The sequence below is a fragment of the Cuculus canorus genome, chromosome Z (genome assembly GCF_017976375.1).
Source record: "Cuculus canorus isolate bCucCan1 chromosome Z, bCucCan1.pri, whole genome shotgun sequence".
NCBI classification, from domain to species: Eukaryota; Metazoa; Chordata; class Aves; order Cuculiformes; family Cuculidae; genus Cuculus; species Cuculus canorus.
The window spans coordinates 38,730,290-38,753,913 of record NC_071441.1 but is presented as its reverse complement, the minus strand read 5'-3'; the positions used below and the strand labels follow the sequence as shown (position 1 = coordinate 38,753,913).

At 40.6% G+C, this 23,624-nt stretch overlaps 1 protein-coding gene across 1 annotated transcript; it reads right to left on the bottom strand.

Moving 5' to 3' along the window:
- Window positions 1–1,438: 1,438 nt before the first annotated feature.
- LOC104059906 (fructose-1,6-bisphosphatase isozyme 2) lies at window positions 1,439–21,300 on the bottom strand. Its single transcript, XM_009561628.2, has 7 exons — window positions 20,867–21,300; window positions 18,388–18,550; window positions 17,381–17,473; window positions 12,563–12,703; window positions 11,531–11,668; window positions 5,382–5,501; window positions 1,439–2,259 (listed from the first exon to the last, which is right to left on the bottom strand). The coding sequence occupies exons 1-7, from the start codon at window positions 21,037–21,039 to the stop codon at window positions 2,065–2,067; spliced, it is 1,023 nt and encodes a 340-aa protein (XP_009559923.1). The 5' UTR covers window positions 21,040–21,300; the 3' UTR covers window positions 1,439–2,064.
- Window positions 21,301–23,624: the final 2,324 nt, after the last annotated feature.

Sequence of the window (23,624 nt, the reverse complement as noted above, 5' to 3'; positions counted from 1 at the left end):
TTTTTAACTACTACCTATATCCTAGTGTAATTCACAATGTGTTCTTAATAAAGTCTTATACAAGCATGGCTGGGGGTGGGGAACAGTGGTGAAAATGAGCAGATGAGGCAGGAGTTTCTTACAGCAAGATGATCACCAAAAGAAACGTCCAGATAATGAAACAGGAGGGTTATAAAGGCATCAGGATGTCTAATACTTAAAGTGTTCTATACCCTAGTTTTTACATCCTTGTCACTTAACATAATCACACATTTCTTTTAATTAATTATTTTTGCTATTATTGGTCAATGAATGCCTGTTAATTTCAGAGCTAACTCCCAATATCCTTAGGTGATGTCAAGCCTGAGAGGTAGCACTAAGATGGATGTACTGGAGGTGGCTAGGAACAGCAGTGAAGCATGTATGAAAGGGCAAGCTTCAATCTGAAATGAGAACCTTTCAAAGTAAAGGAAAATGAAGGTGTAACGGTGGCTTTGTGGCAATAGCTCATCTTCCGTTGCAGAGGGCAATGAATGACACTAAGATGACACTAAGCTGGGAGGAAGTGTCGATCTGCTGGAGGGTAGGGAGGCTCTGCAAAGGGATCTGAACAGGCTGGACTGCTGGACCGAGACCAATGGGATGAGGTTTAACAAGGCCAAATGCCGGGTCCTGCACTTGGGGCACAACAACCCTATGCAGCGCTACAGACTGGGGGAAGAATGGCTGGAGAGCTGCACGGAAGAGAAGGACCTGGGGGTGCTGGTTGACAGCCGACTGAACATGAGCCAGCAGTGTGCCCAGGTGGCCAAGAAGGCCAAAGGCATCTTGGCTTGTATCAGAAATGGGGTCACCAGCAGGTCCAGGGAGGTTATTCTCCCTCTGTACTCAGCACTGGTGAGACCGCACCTTGAATACTGTGTTCAGTTCTGGGCCCCTCACCACAAGAAGGATGTTGAGGCTCTGGAGCGTGTCCAGAGAAGAGCAACAAAGCTGGTGAGGGGGCTGGAGAACAAGTCTTGGGAGGAGCGGCTGAGAGAGCTGGGGTTGTTTAGCCTGGAGAAGAGGAGGCTGAGGGGAGACCTTATTACTCTCTACAACTACCTGAAAGGAGGTTGTGGAGAGGAGGGAGCTGGCCTCTTCTCCCAAGTGACAGAGGACAGGACAAGAGGGAATGGCCTGAAGCTCCGTCAGGGGAGGTTCACGTTGGATATCAGAAAAAAATTCTTCACAGTAAGAGTCATTGGGTACTGGAACAGGCTGCCCAGGGAGGTGGTCGAGTCGCCTTCCCTGGAGGTGTTTAAGGAACGGGTGGATGAAGTGCTTAGGGACATGGTTTAGGGAGTGTTAGGTATGGTTGGACTCGATGATCCAATGGGTCCTTTCCAACCTTGTGATTCTGTGATTCTGTGATTCTGTGAATAAACAAGGAATGATTAAACATGATTTGAGTGTCACATCCATAGCAATGGTTTATTGTAATTTGTGCAGTTAAAGGTTACCTCTCTGTAAATAACACAAGGTATTTTTCTGTTCTTACGAGAACTGAAATACCATATCAATACTGCAGCCTTTTGTCTTTATTAATTACGAGACATGTATAATTTGGAGCTTAAAAGCACTGTTTCAGACAGAACAAGAATTTTGGTCTTCTCAGGAATGACAAGATAAAAAGCACCTGCAACTAAACCTCTGTCAGAAAACCCAGATAATGGCATTGTGAACATTGATGTGAAAATCCTGTCTGAAATAATGCAAACCACATGTCATGTGTAAAGCTTCAGATAAATGGCAGTACTGACACGATCCCCATCTTTTTGTTAATATAATATAATTTAAGTCCCTTTTGTTTAATGATCAGGCCTCTGTCTCTACATTTGCATTGCATAAATCAGAGTTGAAGGATTTTACATTTGTCTGCATGGAGAATTTTTGGTTTTCCCATCAGCCATTCTCACTATTTTTCTCAGAAAGTGGGATTTCCACCGAGAGCTGGGTGATCATTGGTAGAACCCACTATCTTGAAAGGTATGGCTTTTCCTGTAAACTGAAGATGGATGAGCGAGGCCTGATGTGGAAGAGCCCTTAGCTGCTCTTTTGGTGTTTCTGTACACAAGCAAGGTATTCCTGAACGTCATCTGAAGAACCGAGGATAAGAGGGACTCTCTGGTGAATACTTTCAGGTTTCACATCCAATACTGCCTCAGTCCCTGTAGTTGCCATCCCACCTGCCTGCTCAATGATGAAAGCAATGGGGTTGCACTCATACAGAAGTCGGAGCTAGAAAGAAAAAAGGGAACATGTGATTGTCTTTGGACAAAAGGACTTAAAGGAACCTAACCTTCATTTTGTCATTTTGGAAAACTTTGCACCAAACATCAATTGAGCTAAATAGTAATGTCCATCAGCCCCTTCATCTCCCCTCTCTCCCCTCCCTTCACACCTTCTGTTACAAGGAATTGTGTATTGACCCTGCATCCAAGTGTCACTAGGCTGTATTTTGTCAAAAATGTCAGAAGTAGCTGTCAAGTTCACAAACATCAGCAAAACAGTTAAGCCAGCTAAGTTTACAGTACTGGGAAAGAAAAGCCGAAATCTCTTCTCATGTAAAGGCTGCATGTGTTACCTCAAGGCTTGGGGTAATCGCATTGTGTTTGGTCAGGAAATTTTGGAGTTTGAAACTTGATGCTCCGAGTTTCAAATTTCAGGATTTGACTGCAGCCTTCAGAAATGTGAATAAATGTTAGTGGCCTTAACTCATCCAGATAGTAACTCTTGTTTTTGGAAGTAACTGCAGTAATTATTAAAAGCAAGTTTTCCCTTTTGGCTTGGAGGCACTTTTGGTTTGGAGCCTGATATCTGTTCATATCTTTAAAAAGGTAACTCTGGGCTGCTTGTGTTCCAGAAGAATGCAAATCTATTTGGGACATATGCTAAAAGTTTCTGTGTTTAAAAGGACATAGATGATAGCTGGTTTTTTTTAAACAGACTTTCTTTCAGCTGGTTTAGTTAAATCTTTAGTGGTCTATTAAGTGGTCATGTATGATGCTGTTAGTATATGTTATATTTAAAAGGCTCTTCATATGTGCAAAAGAGGCAATGTTTTCTGGAGAAACCATGACAGAATGCAACCATATATAGAGAAAAAGAAATGGGTTGGAGACAGGACTTTACTACTCATCATTGCTTTAGCACACTGTTAACAATAAAATCATGATATATCACGAACTTAAATAGAACATATTACTTTCATTATAATCTTTAAAGCCCACTGAGTGCTGCTTCTGCTACGAGGACACCATCTAACAAACAACAGAGGATCAATAGCCTTTGTTGTTCTCCTTAGTGCATGGCCAAAGGTCATGAGCCAGAAAATAGCAGTGGCACCCCTGTGGAACCACATGTTGAGCTTCTTGTTGCTTAACTGTGACTACATGGAATAAGGAAAGCAGTTTTCTTTCAGATAGCAGTTGAATTGCACTTCAGGATTTTCAGATGGGCTTTGCCTTCAGATAGGTTTAACATTTTTCAACTAGTAAAGAACTTAAGTACATAAAAATATTATTTAGCATACGTGATCTGAAAAGAGGATCTATTTGTTGGCTGGTTCTGTACTGCTTATTGAGCGTTTTATTCTCATGTTTTCTTTAACTTGGAGAAAGAGCTCTATGTGCTAGGGCTTACATGCACATCATTTACATTTACCCTAAAGCCTTTGGATCAATTCTAGTGATGTTTTCTTCCTCTCAGCTCTCTATCCAAGTTCATACACTGTCATGCAGGGGGATGATGATAAGGGCACCTGCCACAAAGGCATTGTCTCTTCCACAAGAAGACGTTTATGGGAAAAGAATTGTATATATCTGCACTCTTGAGAAGGAAAGAAAACTTTTATTTTTAATGGTAGTACAGTATTTCTTCTTTCATTACTCTTACTACTATGACAGTGCAATCCAATAGTCAACATAGGCTAAACTCATGTAAAAATCTTGATTTCTATAAATTTATGTAAGTACTTTGTACATTTGTTATTTTGTCCCATTTCTCGTCTTTTGTCTTCAGCAATGGTTTAACACAGATTTCAAAACAAAATGTTTAATTTGAAGAGGTCAGCAAACCCACTTCTACACACAGCAAATTCCTTTTTTTGTCTCTTGCTCTTGTACACCAATAGATCCACACTGTTTAATGGGTGGATTTCTGCTTGTTTGCGGTTTTTTTTTGTTGTTTTTTTGTGTGCTTTTTTTTTGTTTGTTTTCTCTTGTTTTTCTTTCTGGGATGCTGTATCAAATATTTAAATCAGATTTGCCTGGACAAACATACAGACATTTTCTGTTATGTGTTCTGAAGAGGTATTTTCCTGTTCTCCTCGTTTTCTGATGATAAATACATACTGACCAGGATGGGACCAGAAGTCTTCTGTCCCTAAAGAACTGTAGACATCAGTGTTCCAATACTGATATGGGAGGTGGGGCAAATAGTTTTATGAAGACAAATTCTTACATATACTAGCCAAGGTCAGAAAAGCTCTTGAATAGAAGGTTTTAAATATGGTATTTGACCAGGAAAAAAGAAGGTCTTGGATCAGAACAGCATGATCAGTCTGTTATTCATTGAGCCAATCATTTTTTAAGCGTGACCTGGAGGTTACTTGTGGCCCACAGATCAGCTATGTAACCTTATCTCTTTTGAAATGTTTGTCTACAAGTTTGATAACAAGGGTATCTGATGCTGCAGGAGAAAAGTTGGCTGTGGTCTAGGCTCATCAGATCCAGGGATTCACTGCATTGCATTGCACTGCTTTAAGTCACAGTGTGTTTTGTATGGGTGACCAAGTGGAAAACCATCTTTTCCCAGAATATAAGCATGAAACACTCCTTCCACTGACTGAGTCTTTCAGATCAGTTAGTAGAAGACTGTGTTTGCAGGGCTGGTGATGAGCTCAGTACCCTTTGGAAACAGTAGGTAGGCAAACCTGAGTGTCTAACATTAGGCAAAACCCTGTCAGAAGTTCAGTGTATCCCACTTGTACTCTAATTGCCAGTATAAAGTGCAAAGGTCTTGTTAAGGCCTGTCTTATGTCTGTGTATTGTGTACTGTGCATAGGTACTTCAATGGTATTCTATGGTACTGAAATGTTTCTCTTCAGAAAAATTAATAAAACTCTTGGTTGCAGTGAAAACCATTTGCCTAATTTCCAATACAAAAGCGTATAGGAAGATTTCTGGCCTAAATTGGCATTTGCCTAAATTTGATCGCTGACCATCATATCCATTAATAATTTTCTCCAGAGATGGGCAATATATATATGGTTATATATTTAAACTATTTCCTTACACCTCCAGGAAAACCAGATATATTATGTTGACTAATTTCACCAGAGAGTAAGTAAAATGATTTACCTTCCCTTTAGGACTCTTCTGATTAGCAGGATACATGAAGATCCCACCATACATCAATGTACGGTGAACATCAGCTACCATGGAGCCCACGTACCTGGCACCATACGGGGAACTACCATCCTGAAAACACATAGAGAAAAGCACTAAATCTACCAGGCTAGACAGCTGGTGGAATGGCAAAATGTAATTTTGTTATACAACAGGAATCAAAGCTGCTTAAATCAATGGATGCTTAGGGACACTGTAAGTGCCTAAACTGGCCTGAAGCTTAGCCTTTTGTAAGACAAAGTAACCATCTATGGGGTTCTAAAATAAGCTTTGAAAAGCTGCATTCACAGTATGGAAACCAGGGTGCCTGTAATTTGGGTGAACAATTTGGTACTAACCCCAGCCTGTGAAAAAGTGAGGTCTGCAATCAGTGAATGAAAGCTTCTTCATGTTGTCAGAACAAGGTATCCATTTGATTGCTGATCGTTTATGGTTCCTAAGTCAGGGAATGAGCAGGGATGTCTTTTTTCACCATATATCTAGATGGTTCCCAGAGGAATCCAGCTTTTTCCTTCTATCTTGTTCGTCAAGTTGCAAAACTGGTCATAGCCTTTACTCTGCAGCTTGGTTTGGGAAACAGCAATTTATTCATGAATGTAGATTTTCTTGCTCTTAGCTTAGAAATTAATTCTGTTGAAGGAGAGGTCATTTTAGTGAAGTCAGTCATGGAATTATTCATACCAGTCTTGGATTTGTTTGTCGTATAAGAGGTAAGGTAGGAAATACTGAAGGCAAGCAAGCAAGTTGCCTTGCACAAATAGAATTTGTATGTTTCAAATAAGCTCCACCTGAGAAAAGCAACGCATCACCATGCTTTCATGAAGGGGAGATACACAATGCAAATGTAAACTGAAGGAAAGCTTTTTAAAAGCTACTATGCCAAGAAGTATGTTGGTCTTTTGATAGCACTCATTTTGTCTTCAATGAAGCAGAGGAGGAATTTTCTCTTCCCCAGAAAATTACTGCAGACTGGGACTTATGCACATTTAATGCATAGATATATTTGCATATAGCAATGGTAAAAGCTTGAAAAGACCTCTGCATGTTTTTTCTGCCATGATGAGTTGTCTAATAAAATATCTCAGCACTTTCTACAAAGCTTGCCTTGTGCTGATACTGGACCCAGAGAAACACGTAGAGAACTTGTTCTCTGTGGACCAGAGCCAGCTCCAAGACCCTTCAGCCATCACAAGTTAGACATCCTTCTCAGCAAAATCATGAGGTTAGCCTGGAAAAAAAAAATCCACAAGTGGGAGGGAAAACCACAGACAGAGAAAAACATCATTCTGTTTTGAAATATCTTTTTCAATCTGTTCTATGCAACTGTGAAGTTTTGATATTTGCTGTCTTTTTAGAATAGCAAGAGATTTTCAGGAAATTATACAACATAATGCAACACAGCTCTAGGAATTTGAGTCCTGTAAGACTTGGATGTTTGATACAACTGGTGGTAAAATCGGAACAAGAGAAGTGTTCCAGCTGAGCTAATAACCCTTGTTCAACTGTACTTGTGATGTTCTCCACAATTCTTTCTTCTTGTACACATTAGGGGAACTATTGAAAATTCAGAGGAAAACAATACAAAGTATGAAAGACATGATGGATAAGACAAACCCTGGAGCTTTTATATTTAGTTTTGTTTATAACAGGCACTATCACTTCCAAGTACAACTGAACAATGCTTTGAAGTATTTGATCCTCAAATAACTACATATTTAGACTTAAATGATAGCATCTCCATCTCACAGCTATTTGTACTTGTGACTGTACAACTGTAAAACTTTGGTCCAGAAAAAACACCTTAAGAGGCGCTAAAGAGAGGCCAAAGGAAGTTTGCAGTTTAAGAAAAGGCACTTTTCGGGGAAAGATGTGATTACGGTTTAAAATTACCTTTAAAAATGCAATCAAAGGAAGAACTCTCTCTCATGGTTTCAGAAGGTGATGAAGAAAGGTTTTAAACATAAGAAAAGTCATAGCGCGTTGGCCGTAAGCAGACCCTGAAACAGACTGCTAAGGACTGCTTCTATGATTGTCAAATAAGGAATCTAAATGCCACATGTATAAAATTTACACAGCTGAGCCACCTATATTCAAATCATCAAATATGCCTGGGATGCGCTTGATTTCCTATTCATGTGCAGCTCACTTACACAATTTATGTATACATGGGCAGTGTTATGTGAGGTTGATGAGATGCCACTAACAATTTTAGTTGCTTCTTACCCTGATAGAAGTTCTCCTGCTCGAAACACAGTGCTGAGAAAAATACTGAGGATAAATTCCTCCATCCTGGTACTGTTAGCACTTGAATCACAAAGTGAAATAAATTTTTCATTTCCATTAGAATCCAACTACCTGAACGGGAGGGATAAATAATCCTTTTAGTTACTAGAAAAGCTCTTCTTGTTTCTCCAGTTTGTTCACTCATGCATTCGTCTTACAGATGAGAAAGTTGTTAGGTGTTGTGTGTTGGCATATTGCCAAGGCTTTCTTCTCAAACAAAAGAACAGGGTATGAATGCTAGGGAGATTAATCCAGAGTTCTGAGTAATGGCAGGCTGTGTGTTTGCCCAGTAAGCGCTTCACACTGGTTCAGCTACTTAAATAGTTGGGGAAACTTGATGGTCCTGTGGTTAGCTTCCATAGCACTTGACTAAACTTGTGAATGCTCCTAGTTTCACCCTTTCCTCTGCTTTTCTTTGCTTAAACCAGAGGAAAAATGGCTCATAATGCATTAGTCCTTGATTTTTTTGTTCACAGGGTGATGGAAGTCAGTATTTCACTTCTTTTCTACTGATGTCTGACAGTTATATTCCTCCACAGCAGAACAAGACCATGTTTTTCTTGCATAACTATGATGACTAGGAGAATGGGGGGGAGGGGGAAGTCTTTTCCACAAACTACAACAGCAACACTTTGCATCCCTCAATCCACAAACAGAAACTTGGAAAAGCATGGTGTTATTAGCTTTTTAATGTCACTCAAGCAAAGCTGGGCTGGTTGGCAGAAGAATGCTTCATGTTGAAATGTCCTGCTGATGACAAGTTTTTGATGGCTTTGTGAAGGCAAATCCTTAACCAGAGAGTCTCTGTTGCATGGCTCTTAATCAACAGGCTGTGATGAAACTTGACTTCTTTTGTGGCAGTAGGAAGCAAAGATCAAAATGGTTGGAATGGCAAAGTACAATGATCCCCACAGCACGTTTCTGATTTGTACCATCAATGAACCTGTGCCAGCTAGAGGCTAGGGCCTTACAAGCGTTACTGGAAGAAGAACACGCTTTGTGAAGGAGTTAGAGTGAAAAGCATCTGCAGAAATGATTTCTGATCCAGCAGTGCCCACCGTGCAGTGCAGACTGCAGTAATGTTACATTACAGGCAGACTTGCAAACAGCAGCTTGCTCTTCAAGCTCGTTAAGCAGGAGGAGATATTGTGATGCTTTACACAAAAAGTTACTTAACTCTGGATTCTTATGCCAGAAAAGGTATGTCCTGACAAATATTTTCCACTAAGAGTCACATGATTGGTAGCATGTTAAACAGCTGACCTGCAGAACAGCAGCACTTTTCCAGCGCTTTTAATTCAGAATTGATTTCTTAGGTGAGTGGTGATCCACAAGAAACTCTGAGGCTCACCATGGCTTTGGAGTCCAAACTGTTGTTAGACACTATGTTAGATAATAAGAGAAAATCTCTCCTCTCCAGATAAAAGGCTGATTCATAATTTTTGTCAATTACAAGGGCATTGAACATAAGACATGTGGACAACTTCCTACTTTGTTTTCCTGTTTTATTTTTAAGTTTTCAGTTTTCTGTAGCAGTGTTAGAGAGTCATCTGAACAGTATGTTGATCAAGAACCACAGGAAGGGGGAAGTAGAAGTAAGATCAAAGTTAAAAAAAGAGATAAGAAAGTGATAAGTAGCTGAAAATAATGCCTAGACTCTTGGCTTCTAGTAGCCAGATGGCCATAGAGTAGGAGTGGTCCACCCGAGTAGAGGTCCCCTATGCCCCACACATCATTTCCTTCTCAAGTTACAGGCAATATCCAGCAGATATTCCCTACTATCCTTCTGCATGCTGAAAAGAGGAAGCCAAGAGACTAAAGCTGTGCTGGGCACAAGCTGAACGCTGCAGGGAAGGTAGTAGCATCACCAATGTGGCTGTAACTGGTAAGGCTTACAGATGGTGCCAGGAAGCAGGTTTCATGGTATGGAATGGTGACAACATCTTCTCTCCCTTGTCCTCCCACAATGCAAATACAATGTTCTTCTTAAACCAAGGAATGGAGTTATGTTGTTTCCAAAACTCAGGTTCATAACAAGCTTTCAGATGGGCAGAGCAGTCCCTGTGTTTTGTGGCCATGACATTGGTGCCTTGGCCCTTCTTATGCAGACAGCCCTATGTCAGAAAGCAGCAAAGTGATGTACTTCTCAGCGCCCTCGAGGAGGCTTCTCCTGCCCGAAATAACCGGTGCTGTTTGCTTTAAAGCAATATATTTTATTCCAACTTGTGTTGCATTAATGAAACAACATTTTCAATAGATTTTTGACAAATGAAGCACAGATTTGAGATTAAAAAATTTTTGCAGATGAGGTTTTTCCAGTATGTCCTAACCTAAGGACTTAGTGAATCACATGATAGAGCTGTTCTCATTGAGCCTGTGGTGAAATATCTCTGTCTGGTCTTTCCACTGAGTTTGAAGTCTCTTCAGTCTTTTTATAGTTGTCTGGGTAGATTATTTGTTTAAGAGCTTTACTTTAAACAATACTTGAGTGGTTTGCGAAAACACAAATTAATAAACCCAGTGTTAGTGCATGATGCTGAATATATATCTCAGCAGAATGTCAGCAGAATGAGAAGCACAGATCTCCTTCTCTTTCCCAGCTGGATTAGGTTTCAGGAAGTATGAGTTGCGTTATGGGCTTCTGCTTCTCTCACAGCTGGACTGAAAGCAGACTTTGAAGTTTCACAGTAACCTCAAATATACAAAACTAATGTATTTTAAATGCTGTCATGTGACACCCCTGTACTATACTCTGGGTAATATGGAAGAAAGGTTTTTTTAAGGGATCAGCATTGTAGCCATATCCAATATAGTGCTTTCAGATTTTCAGCTCAGAAGGAGATTCTCCCAGGGCTATGGTTTAAACTCTTACTCGTTATATTCCCCTTGTACAACACCCTGAAGTTTTGTACTGTATGCACAAATTTTAACATGAGTATTATTTAATACCTTAAAAAATTATCCTAACGGGAGGGGGGTGTTGCTGATTTTGGTTTTATTTTTAAGCGAGTAAAGCATTAAAACCAGTTTCCTGGCCAAACTGAGTCCCATGAGCTGTTCCACATCACCATGTTTCATTATGACCTACTGGTCACACAGCCACACTTTCTAGAGACCTTCCAGCTTTCAACAGGGAAAGCTTGTGTTGTGTCTTCCTAGCATTGACTAGAGGCCATATAGAGCTGTATGTCACTGTAAGACATGGGATGTTCTCAGTTTTATCTGTGTATCTGAAGGATACACTATAATCCCCTTAACATCAGAAAATATTGAAATTGTGCCTCATATAAATTTTTTTCAACATATTTGTTAGTTCATGCTCTATATGATGCATGTAGACTTCAAGAGCAATACTGCATTTCTCAGTTGCAAACATTAACAAGAAGGACAGGGTGATGCCACTCAGATCTCTGCAAGCACCTTCTGGGCAGTACATGGAATCTAGCCCTAATGCCCAGCTGCACATATGACTGAGCTGCTTATTTATACAATCTAGTAAACAAGCGTAACTTCAAATTTTCTGACACAATTTCGGAGCCTTGTGGAAAAACCTCCTTCTTCATGTACAGCATATTTTCCTCCACACAGTGACAAAGAGCTTATGAATTTGCTTACTGAGGTCTAAATTACAAAAGATGTCAGGGTACACAAAAAAACCCATATCAGATAAATACCCAACATGGACCTGATAGCATGAAAGGATTACATGGGCCTGAGCTTAGAGAGGCCTTTAAATCCTTTCCCATCAGGAAGGACTACGTGGAAGGCAGTTCTTGCCAGTGCACAGTACATTGGGTGCAGTGCCAGTATATTCTTACCTCAGGGAATTTCTTCTTTTGTAGATATTCTGTCATTTCAGGATAAAAATACTTTGCATAACCTTCATTGAGACTGTACACCTTCCCTTTCTTCTTGATTTTAACATCTCTGTCCACCAAAATAAATTCACCAAGGGCCTATAGAAAAGCAGGATATACCAGCTGTTAGCAAGGAGCAGATGTATTTTTTTTTCCTGAAACAGTTTTCATGCTAGAGATTGCAGAAATGCTAGCATAGCTTCACCTCTTCAGTCTGAGTGCACCTTCCACCCTCTCTTCATCTTAACCACAGCAGTTCAGCTCCCAGTTTTTCCCACTTGGAATAAGCCTATTTATAAAGATTGAAAGATGTCTTGATAGTAATGCGTCCTTTTATCAAAGACAACCCTCCTACATTATTTCCCGCATCTAATGATGGTTTCTCAAATGAGCGATCTTCCTGCTTTCCCCCATTAACACTTGCTTGGCTCCTGGGCCAGGCACCAAGGGGTGGCACACATCTGATTGTGTGGTTATGGTTGTACTTTTGCAAATTGTTGTGTATGCAGCTTAGAGGACTTAGCAATAAAACTAAATTGCGCTCAGGAAATCAGACATCACTCTGCATATACTGTGTTAAAAAAAAAGGGTCCTCATCCCAGGTTAAACATGGAACACACTGAGTTTCTTCTACAGACAGAAAAAGCAAGAACAAGAAAAAAAACAAGAGTCCTTTAAGTGGAGGCAGAGTCACTGTTTTGAGTAAACGTGTTTTATGCACAAGTGCATAAATGTTTGTGCAAACCAGCAGTCTAGTTCGAATGAACAGTTTCACATGTAATTTGACTTAATCTCTCTTTCACTGACTAGGAAAAATAAGCAGAGGTATTAAGTACTTGTAAGGCGGAGATGGGGTGCTCCAGTATGTGGGTGAAAAAATTAATCACATAGATTGCCTAGATTACCAAGACAAGCAGCAAAAAAACCCAAGAATAAATCTAAGCACAGAGACTCTAGAAGGCAGTGGTAATGTGATTAACGTCATGACTATACCGGATCGAGCATGAAGCAGTCGACTCCTTGCCCTGTGGAGAGGGCGACAAGTGTAGCACTGCCATACAAAGCATAGCCTGCAGCAACAATATTTCGTCCAGGCTGCAAAGCGTCTTTTTCAGAGGGCTCATCATCTGTTTCCTGAGGAAAAATTAACATTGGACCAAAGGTTAAATTCTTATAAGAAACAATAAAAACAGCACTTCAATAATAATGTGGGGCATATTTCCTTTCTGTGTCTACAGAGGCTTTTAAAACAACCAACACAGAGATCGTTCTCACTAGTTCAGGGCAAGTTTCGTACATGTGTATGTGCATGCTGGGACAGGACATTAAGAGTTTGCTATTTTACACATGTCATGCAATCAATATGATACCTGCAACAAAGCTGATACCTTAGCATTACAGCCCAGTCTATTAATTCTAGATCATCAGAAATCTGAGACAGAACAGAGGTACTAATTTTCTGTAAACGTAAGCATAAGCTATCATATTGACACCCCTCAGAAGGAATAACTTGCAGAAACTAACATTACAGACCAATTTCTTCCAGTAATGTAGAATAAAAGGGTAGATGGTGCAATATGATGGAACCAAGATTGTGCATCTGCTGCTGAAGAGACAGGTAACTGAAGAAATATAAATGTTTGTATTACATATAAAATAACAAATGCATACATAACAGCAACAGCCCGAGCAGACCTGGTGCAAATATTTCCAGCCTGCTCTGAGGTATGCCTCCAATATACTTGGCACTGATGAGGCCACACCATGAATACTGTGTTCAGTTTAGGGCTCTTCAGTACAAGAAAGACATCAGCTGCTGGAATGTGTCCAGAGAAGGGCAACAAAGCTGGTGAACTGTCTGGAGCATAAGTGTTATGAGGAGCGGCTGAGGAAACTGAGGTTATTTAGTCTGGAGAAGAGGAGGTTGAGGGGAAGCCTTATCGCTATCTACAACTACCTGAAAGCAGTTTGTGGTAAGGCAGGCGCTCTTCCCACAAGTAACAAGTGATAGGATGAGAGGAAATGGCTTCAAGTTGTGCCAGGGGCAATTTAGTCTAGATATTAGGAAATATTTCCTCATGGAAAGGGTTGTCAAGCACTGCAGTGGGCTGTGCAGGGAAGTGGTTGAGTCACCATCCTTGGAGGTATTTAAAAGACATGTAGAAGTGGTAAATAGGGACGTGGTTTCTTGATGGGCTTGGCAGTGTTAGGTTTGTGGCTGGAGCTGATGATCTTAAAGGTCTTTTCCAACCTAAATGATTCTATGTTTTCACATGGTTTTTTTATGGCTGAGAAACCACAAATTTATTGAGTATTCTGAAAAAACAGCAGAAATACTCCCTCAGAAGATGTACACTTGGAAAGAATTTACTTGTTTTTCCATCCTTATTCATGACTGCATTTCCAAGAGCCAACTTCCACAAGGAAGGAAAAAAGCTCAGTCTCAAACATTTCACAGAGCTTGTAAGAATGTAAAAAAGCTGATCAGCTGGTATTTCAATATTTGCAGTTTTTTCCTGCAAAGTACCATGTACCGTGAAACAAATCAGGGAATTATGCTAGCCAGTGGCCTCTGACAGCTGCTGAGTATTTTCACTTCTTTCTGATGCACAGATGGATTTCCTTTCTATTATATTTTTACTATAAGATGGCAGTAGTGAAATCTCCTTTGAGATTTTTATACGAAGAACTGAAATAAGTGTGGGACTGCATAGAAGCTCAAGAGATGACGCAGTCACTTTGGCTCATTTCTCATGTGAAGCAGGTGAAATAAGGTCCACAGAGTCTGGCTACAGGGGTACCCTCGAGTGATACCTGAGTTTAAAAATTTTTGCATGTATGATTTGCCCACATCATGTGGGAGAGTTCTTATCAGCAGTGTTAGCAGCTCTGGAAGGACTTGGTTTCCAGGTCTCCATTTGCATCACGTTTGCCCTGAATTTTTATACCTTCTCTGTGAGGGGCCACATGGAGGGAAGGACATTGTCCTCATGACAATGAAGGGGTGGAATAAAATACATCAGAGGCACAGGGTAAGCTTACGTATTAAAACCAGAATGAAGTAATGCAGCAGAGTCCATAGTGTCTATATGCAGTATGAATTGAGAGTTGTAGGTTCAGCTCAGTGGCACAAATAATTGGGAAGAATCCAAGCAAAAAATACTTATTTTTACTACATCCGGACACTTCAGCAGCTGAGAGTCCCTCAGAATTAGTGACTGCCGAGGTCTTATCCCTTGCTCTGTCTTCTGCTGATTCAGCAAGGCTCCTCCTTCATCCCCACTTTTCTGACATTTCTAGTCTTTGTAACACCAGTCATGCTTCATAAAGTGAAAGACAGGTGGAAAATCAAATAAACCTTAGATGGCATTTATTTCCCAGTGATTTTTCCTAAGAGAATGATGCAGTGCTGTTCTGGGAGGAGGCAATGGTTCCTGCCACCTTGGTGGTGGCTCTGAATTGGAAGCAGACGGAGAACCATTTTCAAGTTTGAAATGTGTTGGGCAAGACTGGCCTTTGTAGAAAAATGCTGATTCTTTCCCTCTCTCTCTCTCTTCCCCCCCCCCCCCCCCCCCCCCCAAAACTCAGTTTATTGAGTTTAAAGTCAGTGAAAATTTCAGTTCTGGAGGGTGTGGCTTAGGAAATGAAGTTAAGGTGTTGACTTGCAATCACCTGAGAACTGGAAGGTACCAAATAACAGACAGATGCTAAGGATCACCCTTCATAATTGCAATTACTGTATTTTTTCCAAAATTACATTAATAAACCTTAAACAGCTTGAAATTATAGTTTCTGTCTTATGTGATTCTCATCCACTGGAAGAAATATCTCACTTTTATTCCTTTCATACTACCCTTTAGTAACAAACAATAAAGCCCTTATTATTATTTCATTATTTAAAAGGATTTGAAGTTAATAGTGTTTGAAGTTAATAGTGTTGCTATGAAATTGTCTTGTCTGAGAGGAAGACACATTAATTAACATGTACTTTGGAAATGTCATTTTAATGGAAAGAATTATGCAAGTGAAAGTCTGTAAAACCAACATTGTTTCTAACTTTCCAGTAAGAATCTGTAAGTGGTCCTTGTAATCGACAAACTGTTCTTCATACTAGCAGTAGGGTTTCCATTTGGATATGAAGCATTTGCACAAAGCAGTGTGATTTTTTTTTTTTATGAAAAGCTCTAGGGTATCCTCCCACATGAAAGCAAGTGACTTAGAAACAGTATTTAGAGTAAATACGTCAATATATATTAGAACAACAACAGCTATGGAAGGATCAGAAAATAAGTTGAAAACTTGACCATTTGGGAATAACATGAGTTCTTTGGAATTGTTTCTTTTCTGAAGCAGAACCCTAGGAGAGACGGGGTAGCCTGTAATGTTTACACATGTTAACAGGGGAGTTGAAGATGGTAGGGAAACCTAATTACTATTTCAACCAGATAAGCAATATTAATCAAATTGAGCACTTGCCTTTATTGTTACGTGGAGCTAAAGTTTTGAATTTGTAAGATTGTTCTTACCTCCTTTAAGAACAGTGCACAACACAGCTATTGCCCACAGTGAATGTTGGGAGGTGCTGTAGTCTTTTAGCCTGTTTTCAGAGAGACATATGAAAAAGATGTGGCCCCCTTTGCTTACCGTGAGGACTTGTGGCGTGGCTTGTATCCATACAGCTAAGATCGCCTCCCTACAAAAAGCAAGGTGGTACTGGAGGTAGACCCTGGGCTGCTCTTTCCACAAGCTATACCTAGGCTTCATCTCAGTGTTATCTGGCCAGGGCTGCATCTGTGATGGAGGTTTGCACTAACCATTAACAGTGGGGACAGCCACACGCCAGCACTTGGCTTTTGCCATGACCCTGTTGAGACTGTGCCATACCTACATCATTTACTAGTAGATGCATAATCTCAACAGTGGTAATTACTGTAGAAATGTAAAAAGCAACGACTAGCCAGTTTAAAATTATGAGTTAAAAGATAAGAGTGGACTTCAAAAATGTATCTTCGTATGTTTGAGGTGTAGCATCTGAGTCTGCAAAGATTTCTTTACAGTCACAAATACTGTAAATATTAACTCACTATAGTAATGGCTGAGGGTCTCCCGTAGTCATATGACTGTGAGCTCAGGCTCTAGGAAAAACACCAACTGCTGGGAGATTAGCAATCAAATCACAAGACTTGGCATGGTTCTAGCTATTAATGCTTGTTAATCGGCTGTGCAGTTCCTCCTCTGCGCAGCCCCATGAGAGCAGACACAGTGGCAGGGCCCGGATGGCTGTAGGTGACGGCTTCCTTCGGCCTCATGTGGCCTCTGTCATTAGGATGCTTACAAACTCTCATCCATAACAGGCTTAGCAACTCATACTGGGAGGCTGCCACACAGCTAACTGGCATATGGAGCAGGGAGTGAAAGTCAGCCCTCCCTACCTAGGATCCAGGAAGACAAATACTGTGTTTTGTAGGCAACACAACACTCCTCAGCTCTTCCACAGCAAGTAAAACCTCATTGAAGGACCTAACCATCTGCCCCACAGTGAGAGGGCTTTATTTAAATGCCTGTGCATTTGGAGGAGGGAAGTGGTGCCACCTGACAATTTATTGAAGCTGCCTGTCTCCTTCCTGTGAAATCAGGCACCACTTTAGCACACGTGAAACTCAAGTGTTACCTCTTCTACCATTTCTAAGGCTCTGTCAATCCCAAAGAAACTTAAAGGACCTGAGAAATAATCTAAGCAAGCTGATGTACCCAAGGCATTTTGCTTTCACCAACTGAATCATGCCGTGTATGGATCGTTCATCCTCTTACCTTTTTGTAGATTGCAAATATTGTTCCTATTGGTGCCAGGCAGTCTATATTGGATGAGCCATCGAGGGGGTCAAAGCACACCACGTATTTACCCTGAAACAGAAGTGGCAAGGGAAGCATTTAATGATATGTAGTTTTGCTCTATTATTTCCTTTTACTTGAATAAAGCCCTGTTTTTATGACTGCATTTAGCCCGCCAAGAGCATCAGACACAGCTTGCCAGAGAAGCACCATTGACCCATCTGACCTTGCAGCACAACACCCACTCCCCGCAGGACCTGCTAGAGAAACAGGAGACAGCACATTTCTGCTCAGACAGCACAAAATCTGGTGATAGATATGAGCAGTCCTCTGCTACGTAACAATGCAAGAAATCACTTGAAAGAAAAAGGAATGACGCATTCTGGAAGCAAGCATCTTCCTCAAGCAAGTGTCTTTAGTTTTGTTAGGCTTTGTTCTGAACAAAAGAACTTGCCTTTGATGAGAGGTTTGAGGGTAAGAAAGCAGAAAGTAAACATCTTGGGGGAAGGGTAGGTTCATCAGCGTGAGCAGAATCTTACTGCAAGTGGATCCTTTCCTGGGGGAAGCCTGATGAAGTGGTCAGGTGTTTCCACGGGATACGTAATGTAAAACCCAGTTCTGCCAGCCTCTCATTTCATTTTATCTTGCCTAATGTATATATTAATGTAACCCAAACTGTTACACCAGCGGCTGAGGAATGTAATAGTACACTCACACCTGGGATCTGGGGTGTATTAACAAGGTCCAAAATCCTCCCTTCACAAAACTTAATAATTTTACCCTCCACAGCTCCTTTAGCTATTGAAGCCATGCAATCCACCACAGTTATTAATCAAAACAATACAGTAATGGCACAAATTTTCTGAATTCCCTCGGGGAGGGTTGGTTTTGGGGCCAGGGCCAGGGCCAGGTTTCATACATGAAACAAGAGTGCCATCTGCTGCTGCTTGAGCTGAGAACCCTCTGAAGGCAGGAGCTGCACAGACCCTCTTGTCTTTTGGGGTGATGATGGCCTCCTTGTTCTCCTCCGTGACCAGGACACAGGTGCTGTAGGAGGACTGCAGCATATTAATCACCAGGGAGTTGGATAACACGTCCAGCTTCTTCACTTCATCACCGGTCACGTTCACAGTGCCAGCTATACCAAACCTACAGAAAAGTAAAAATATCAAGAAACCTCGATATTTAAGGGAGGCCAATATTACAGCTTTTTAAGGGGGTAAAAGCCAGGGTAGCTCCTTCTGCTCATCTTCCCATGCATCTAACCTTTGGATTAAACTGCTAAGGTGCATTAGGAGATGGTTGCTGCTGCTAGAAAATAAAGGTGCGCATGAGAAAGACAAAGAGTGATGGCAACATTTGGGGACTTTATCTGGGTCCTTTTGCTCCTTCTTGGATGTTATCCCAGACAGGAGTAGAGCTTACAGCTAGGTCAGTGTGTGTCAGGCTTCCCTAGGAGCCCCACAAGTAGCTGGTGGCATCTTTGAGGAAGGAGAAGGGGCATTTAGCATCTGCATTATTTTCTGTCTGTGGTTGCTTAGAGTTCTGTGATGGTCCTTTAATCCATGTCCACCAAGTCTCCAACCACCCCAAAATCAGAAGCTTTAAAGACATCCCAAGATAATTCCCCATGCTGAACAGAATCTTAGTTTTAAGATCTGTTTTAGTTGATGATTCACAGCTGAGTGAGGATGATACTGCCATTCTCTATTTTGGTTTTAGCAACACTTTGCATACTAACGATATAGTATATAGTAGTATATATTTTTCTGAGATTTCCAGTTAAGGAAGCACTGTTTAGATGCAATATGCATGGTCTGGACATCTTAGAAGAATAAACAGTTCTATGGGGAATAGATAAAGCATTTTTATTTGTTATGGAAAAAAGTAATAGGACAGAGGCAACTAATTAGCCCTAGGACGTTGGTCAGCAGCAGGCCTTATTTGGGGGCAAAGTGGGTCTTTTTTCTTACTCAAAGCTCAAAGCTGATTGAGCTTTTCAGAAGCATTAAGTATTTTGGGCACTTTATCTTGGAGGGCCAAGTTTGAGACTCTGGAAAGCAACATGATTTTCACGGAGTGCTAAGCACCCATTTTCCTGGTTTTAGGCACATTCCCAATGCATATATGCATTGAATTATGCAAGTTATTAATTCTTGTGTTTGTATTCTTTAGATATTTCTGGTTTATGACCTGAAACTTGTTTATAGAGACATTTGCTTCTTAATGTAAGGGATGATTTCCATCTTAAGGCAAGATTTGTTTAGCACAGTAGCTGTGTGTCCTGTAGACTAGGTGGCTATTCCGCCTCTAGTCTACCAAATAGAGGTTCTGCCCATTCATTAAATATATACTTCAGAAGTTGAATGTTGAAAGCTAAGTCAGGGAGACAAAATGGCTCAGCTTCACCTAATAAGTACAAGGCAAGTTTAACTGTTAGGGCATAGAATCTTGAGACTGCTGTTAATTTTGAGTATGTCCCATGTCCTCTCTACATATTATAGTCAGTTCTTGTAAAATGAGGGTGATAGTACTGACATATTTAATTCATAATTGGCAAAGATCATTGAGGACTTCGACGAAATAGCCAACAGAAGCACAAAACCCCATCATCTGTGTCTTTCTTACACAAATACATTCCCTTTTTTATGCCTGTATGCATATGTATCTACACAGTCATCTACACAAACATGTATTTCAATGTATAACAAAACCTGTATAATTGAAATGCACAATTTTATTTGGAGGTTCATAGATAAAGCAGGTCTCTGAACTGTTTCAGACAGTTCACCATTAAAAGAATGACACTGATGTCTATTTCACCTGGCTGCATGAGAAGGAGGTCAGTTCATTCCAGGCTTTGCTAAGAGAAGAATTCTTCTTTCCATTTGCTAAACCATTACATACCAAAGATTGCCCATCTATAACCCTGATACTGCTTGAAGAAGGAAGGGAAAATACGCTCTCGCACGGCAGCATATGGTGTTTCTTGCAGGGTTATTGCTTTAGAACATTAATTATATTACAGTTAGGCAGAACCTCAGCTTCCCAAGATAAGCCATGATTGGAACAGCTTAGCACTGGGATTGGATGTTAGCAGAAAACATCACAGTGTGACATTCTGCAAATTCACAGCAGATTTAAAAATAAGTCAATATCTACAGTTACAAGGGCTAACGAGGAGAACAGTACGTGGAAGATCTGGCTTACATTTTATAGTAAAATACCACAGAACAGCAGTTAGTCTAAACGTCTATCTTGTGCCCAATATTAAAATGCTCCAGGAAGAGAGATCTCTCACTTCCCACTCTTGATAATCCAGGTTCTGACCTCATGTCTACAGTCATTTGGCTCTAAAAGGCATTTCAAATGTATTTATGAGTCCCTGCCTACTCCCCAGCCTTGCTGTGCAGGCAGTTGTCTCTCTACATCCTCTTCCTCCCCATATCACGAAGTAGGACTCACATGTGGGCAAGACCTGCCTTTCTTACTGCGGAAGAAATGGCTTTTATGGCAGTCAGCATGGAGTTGAGCAGCTGTGTCAGCTCCCCTGTCGCTCCTTTAACACGCCGTCCTTTCTCCATAACGAATCGAGTGAGCGTCAGCATATCTGTTTCGAAGGGGGTTTTGTCAGACATTTTTGCTGGGTAATAAAAGTTTCTATCTTCTCAGTTGGATGAGGTGCTTTCTTGCAGTGTTGAGATCCTGAGTAGCTGTTTTATTTCGAAGTGAAGCTGCTGGCTGCGTTGCTGGTCAGAGTTTATTAAGATGCTTCTGAGACCATGTGATTGAGTGCTCAGAATAACTGCACCCCAGGCTGACTTCATGGGATGCGGGAAAGGAGCTGAGACGGGACTACAGCTGAACAACCACTGCTCGGCTGCCCTCCCCTCACACTGAAATTAGGGGTGTGCAGATCTAGTAACATATTCTAGTTGTGAGCTAGACAGCTTAGAATGCAAAACTCTTGCCAGCTGCTTAGCTGCTTTCTTGTAGCTGCCACCAAGCTCAGCAAACAGCTCAGCACCGCCAAGGCAAAGCGCGTGGTTTGCAGGGCACTAGAAATGAAGCCATAGGGCATCAGTAACCACATGTGCCCCGCGGCAGAACATCCACTGCACCGTGACTTCAGATGGTGAAGTTTCCTTCTCACGTCACCTTAATCCCTGCTTTCTCACCCGCTTTGGTCCCCTCTATAGAAGAGGGTTTGAAGCTGTATGGCGCATCCTAGAGGAATTAACAGGAGGTGCAGGGTGCATCCACACGTGCATTTGTTAAAGTTTAAGTTGCTACTGCTGTATATCTATTTTAGTGACCCAGTTTCTAGTCTGAGCTGCTTGTAATATTATAGGACTTTCATGCACGAGAAGTACTGGTGAGCTGTGGCTTGTTTGGTTACAAAGTAATTATGTCTTCAATAATTTGCAAATGAAGCTTATCTGACTTAAGCATGTCTGTGTCATAACTTACAAAATGAGATTTTACTTAGGCTTTGTTATTATAGTGCACCATTTAAACGTAGGTTATGTCCAAGTTTGCAATTATACTGCCAGTAATTCCTTACAAGCAACATACTTGTATTCCATGGTGCTAATATGAAGGTAGACAGAAGTGTCAGTGAACTATCTGGAACACTGGAATTACAGGCTTTAATTACAGCACAATCTTCCCACTCAGATAGATAAGGCAGTAAGAACAATTATACGTTGTAGCCTTAGTTTTACTTATTATCAGCACTCTTGCATTTTTAAGCAAAAGATCTGGAAAGCCCAAAAGCAAAACAAGAAAATCTGGAGTTAAGAAATAAATTTCCATTGAGTTTCATTGTTACCACTCATTTAACCCAAATTACTGCACTAAAATTGTGCCAGGAAGACCAAAACAAAATGCAGTAACAAAATATACCTAGCTTTGTTTTTTGTTAACAGGAAATGCAGCTGTAGGCAAAGGGGTTTTCATTTTCTTTTGAATTCCCTTTTCAACCTCTATCATTACTTCGGTTTTTCCTAAAACTATCTCTTCACCTATGAACAATACGTGGAGACTTGTAAAGAGATTTGAATACAGCAAGTAGAAAAACACAGTTCAGTTCTGCTTGTATCCTGTGTGCTTAGCTTTGGGGATGTTCTCCAAGTCTCATTCTAAGTAAAAGGTGGGACTGGCAAGCAGAGCTCCTCAGGTGGAGCAACACGCAGATTTTGGACACATCTAAGGCAATAGCAGAAGAAGAAAATGACTGTGATCTGCTACAACTGCAATCTAGTTAGAGGTATACAATACCACTTACATCACAGGATAAATATTCCAGAGCACTTTTTGCCAAGCTGGGAGACTTTCTTTCTTCAAACAGCCTTTAAGCAAAACCAAAATAGAACGTATTTATGGAGCTCTGGTACATGGTGCTATTAATAAAAGAAGGGAACAGGTTTCACAGTATATAGACAAACAGATCTTCTGACTTGAAGTCCAGCCACTACATTCTTTACATAATTTCATCATCGTGGCAGTGGTCAGCCTGACCCACACTAAAATGCTTTTAGTGCAAAATATCTCTGCTGTGTGGCTAGAATAACATCAGGTAACATTGGGTATACAATCAATTTAGCAAATAAGAAATGGGGTGGGGGATGGCCTATGGCTTATAATGGTTGTCAAAACATCACATGCAGATCTTCTTTACTGTTGATTCCAGGTGATATTTTACACTGGTCAAAAAGGCAAAGTTCAGATCATCCTCTAACAGAAAACTTGTTTTGGAGTTAGTGGTGCAAAGGGTGTCCTCAGAGCTAGTAAGTCCATTATCTGCCTCTCTTTTTTTTTTTTTTATTTTTTATCTGAAAAGTCTGTAAATGCTTTTTTTACAGGTACTGGATACTTTTTAGTATGCACAAAGTGCAATTCTTTGAGCTGCTGCTCAAATAACACTACTTCAGTACGACCTTAAATTACATTAATACGTAAATCGACTGTACACCCAAATTTTTAGAAATATTGCAGACAACAGTGGGTAATGAAGGGAAATAACAGAATAAAACTTGGATAAAGGTGCAAGACTGGGTTGCATGAAAACTTTACCCTGTTTTGAAAAATACTGTGATCCCATTGAATTATAAAAACCTGAATGATTAAACTGAACAGTTAAGCTACATAATTACTGGTTTGTGTGTATGTATGTGTATAAAATTTTTTCCAGAATGTGTGATGATTTCTTGTAAGCCTGAGA

Bases quoted from the DNA above. Each gene is read 5' to 3' on its own strand.
- LOC104059906 (XM_009561628.2), bottom strand. From the start codon at position 21,039: ATGTCTGACAAAACCCCCTTCGAAACAGATATGCTGACGCTCACTCGA. The intron at 11,669-12,562 runs GTATAGTCATGA...GCTTTTCTATAG, and splicing joins ACTGCTTCATGCTCGATCCG to GCCCTTGGTGAATTTATTTT. The intron at 5,502-11,530 runs GTAAGAATATAC...ATGTGTTTTCAG, and splicing joins AAAAGAAGAAATTCCCTGAG to GATGGTAGTTCCCCGTATGG.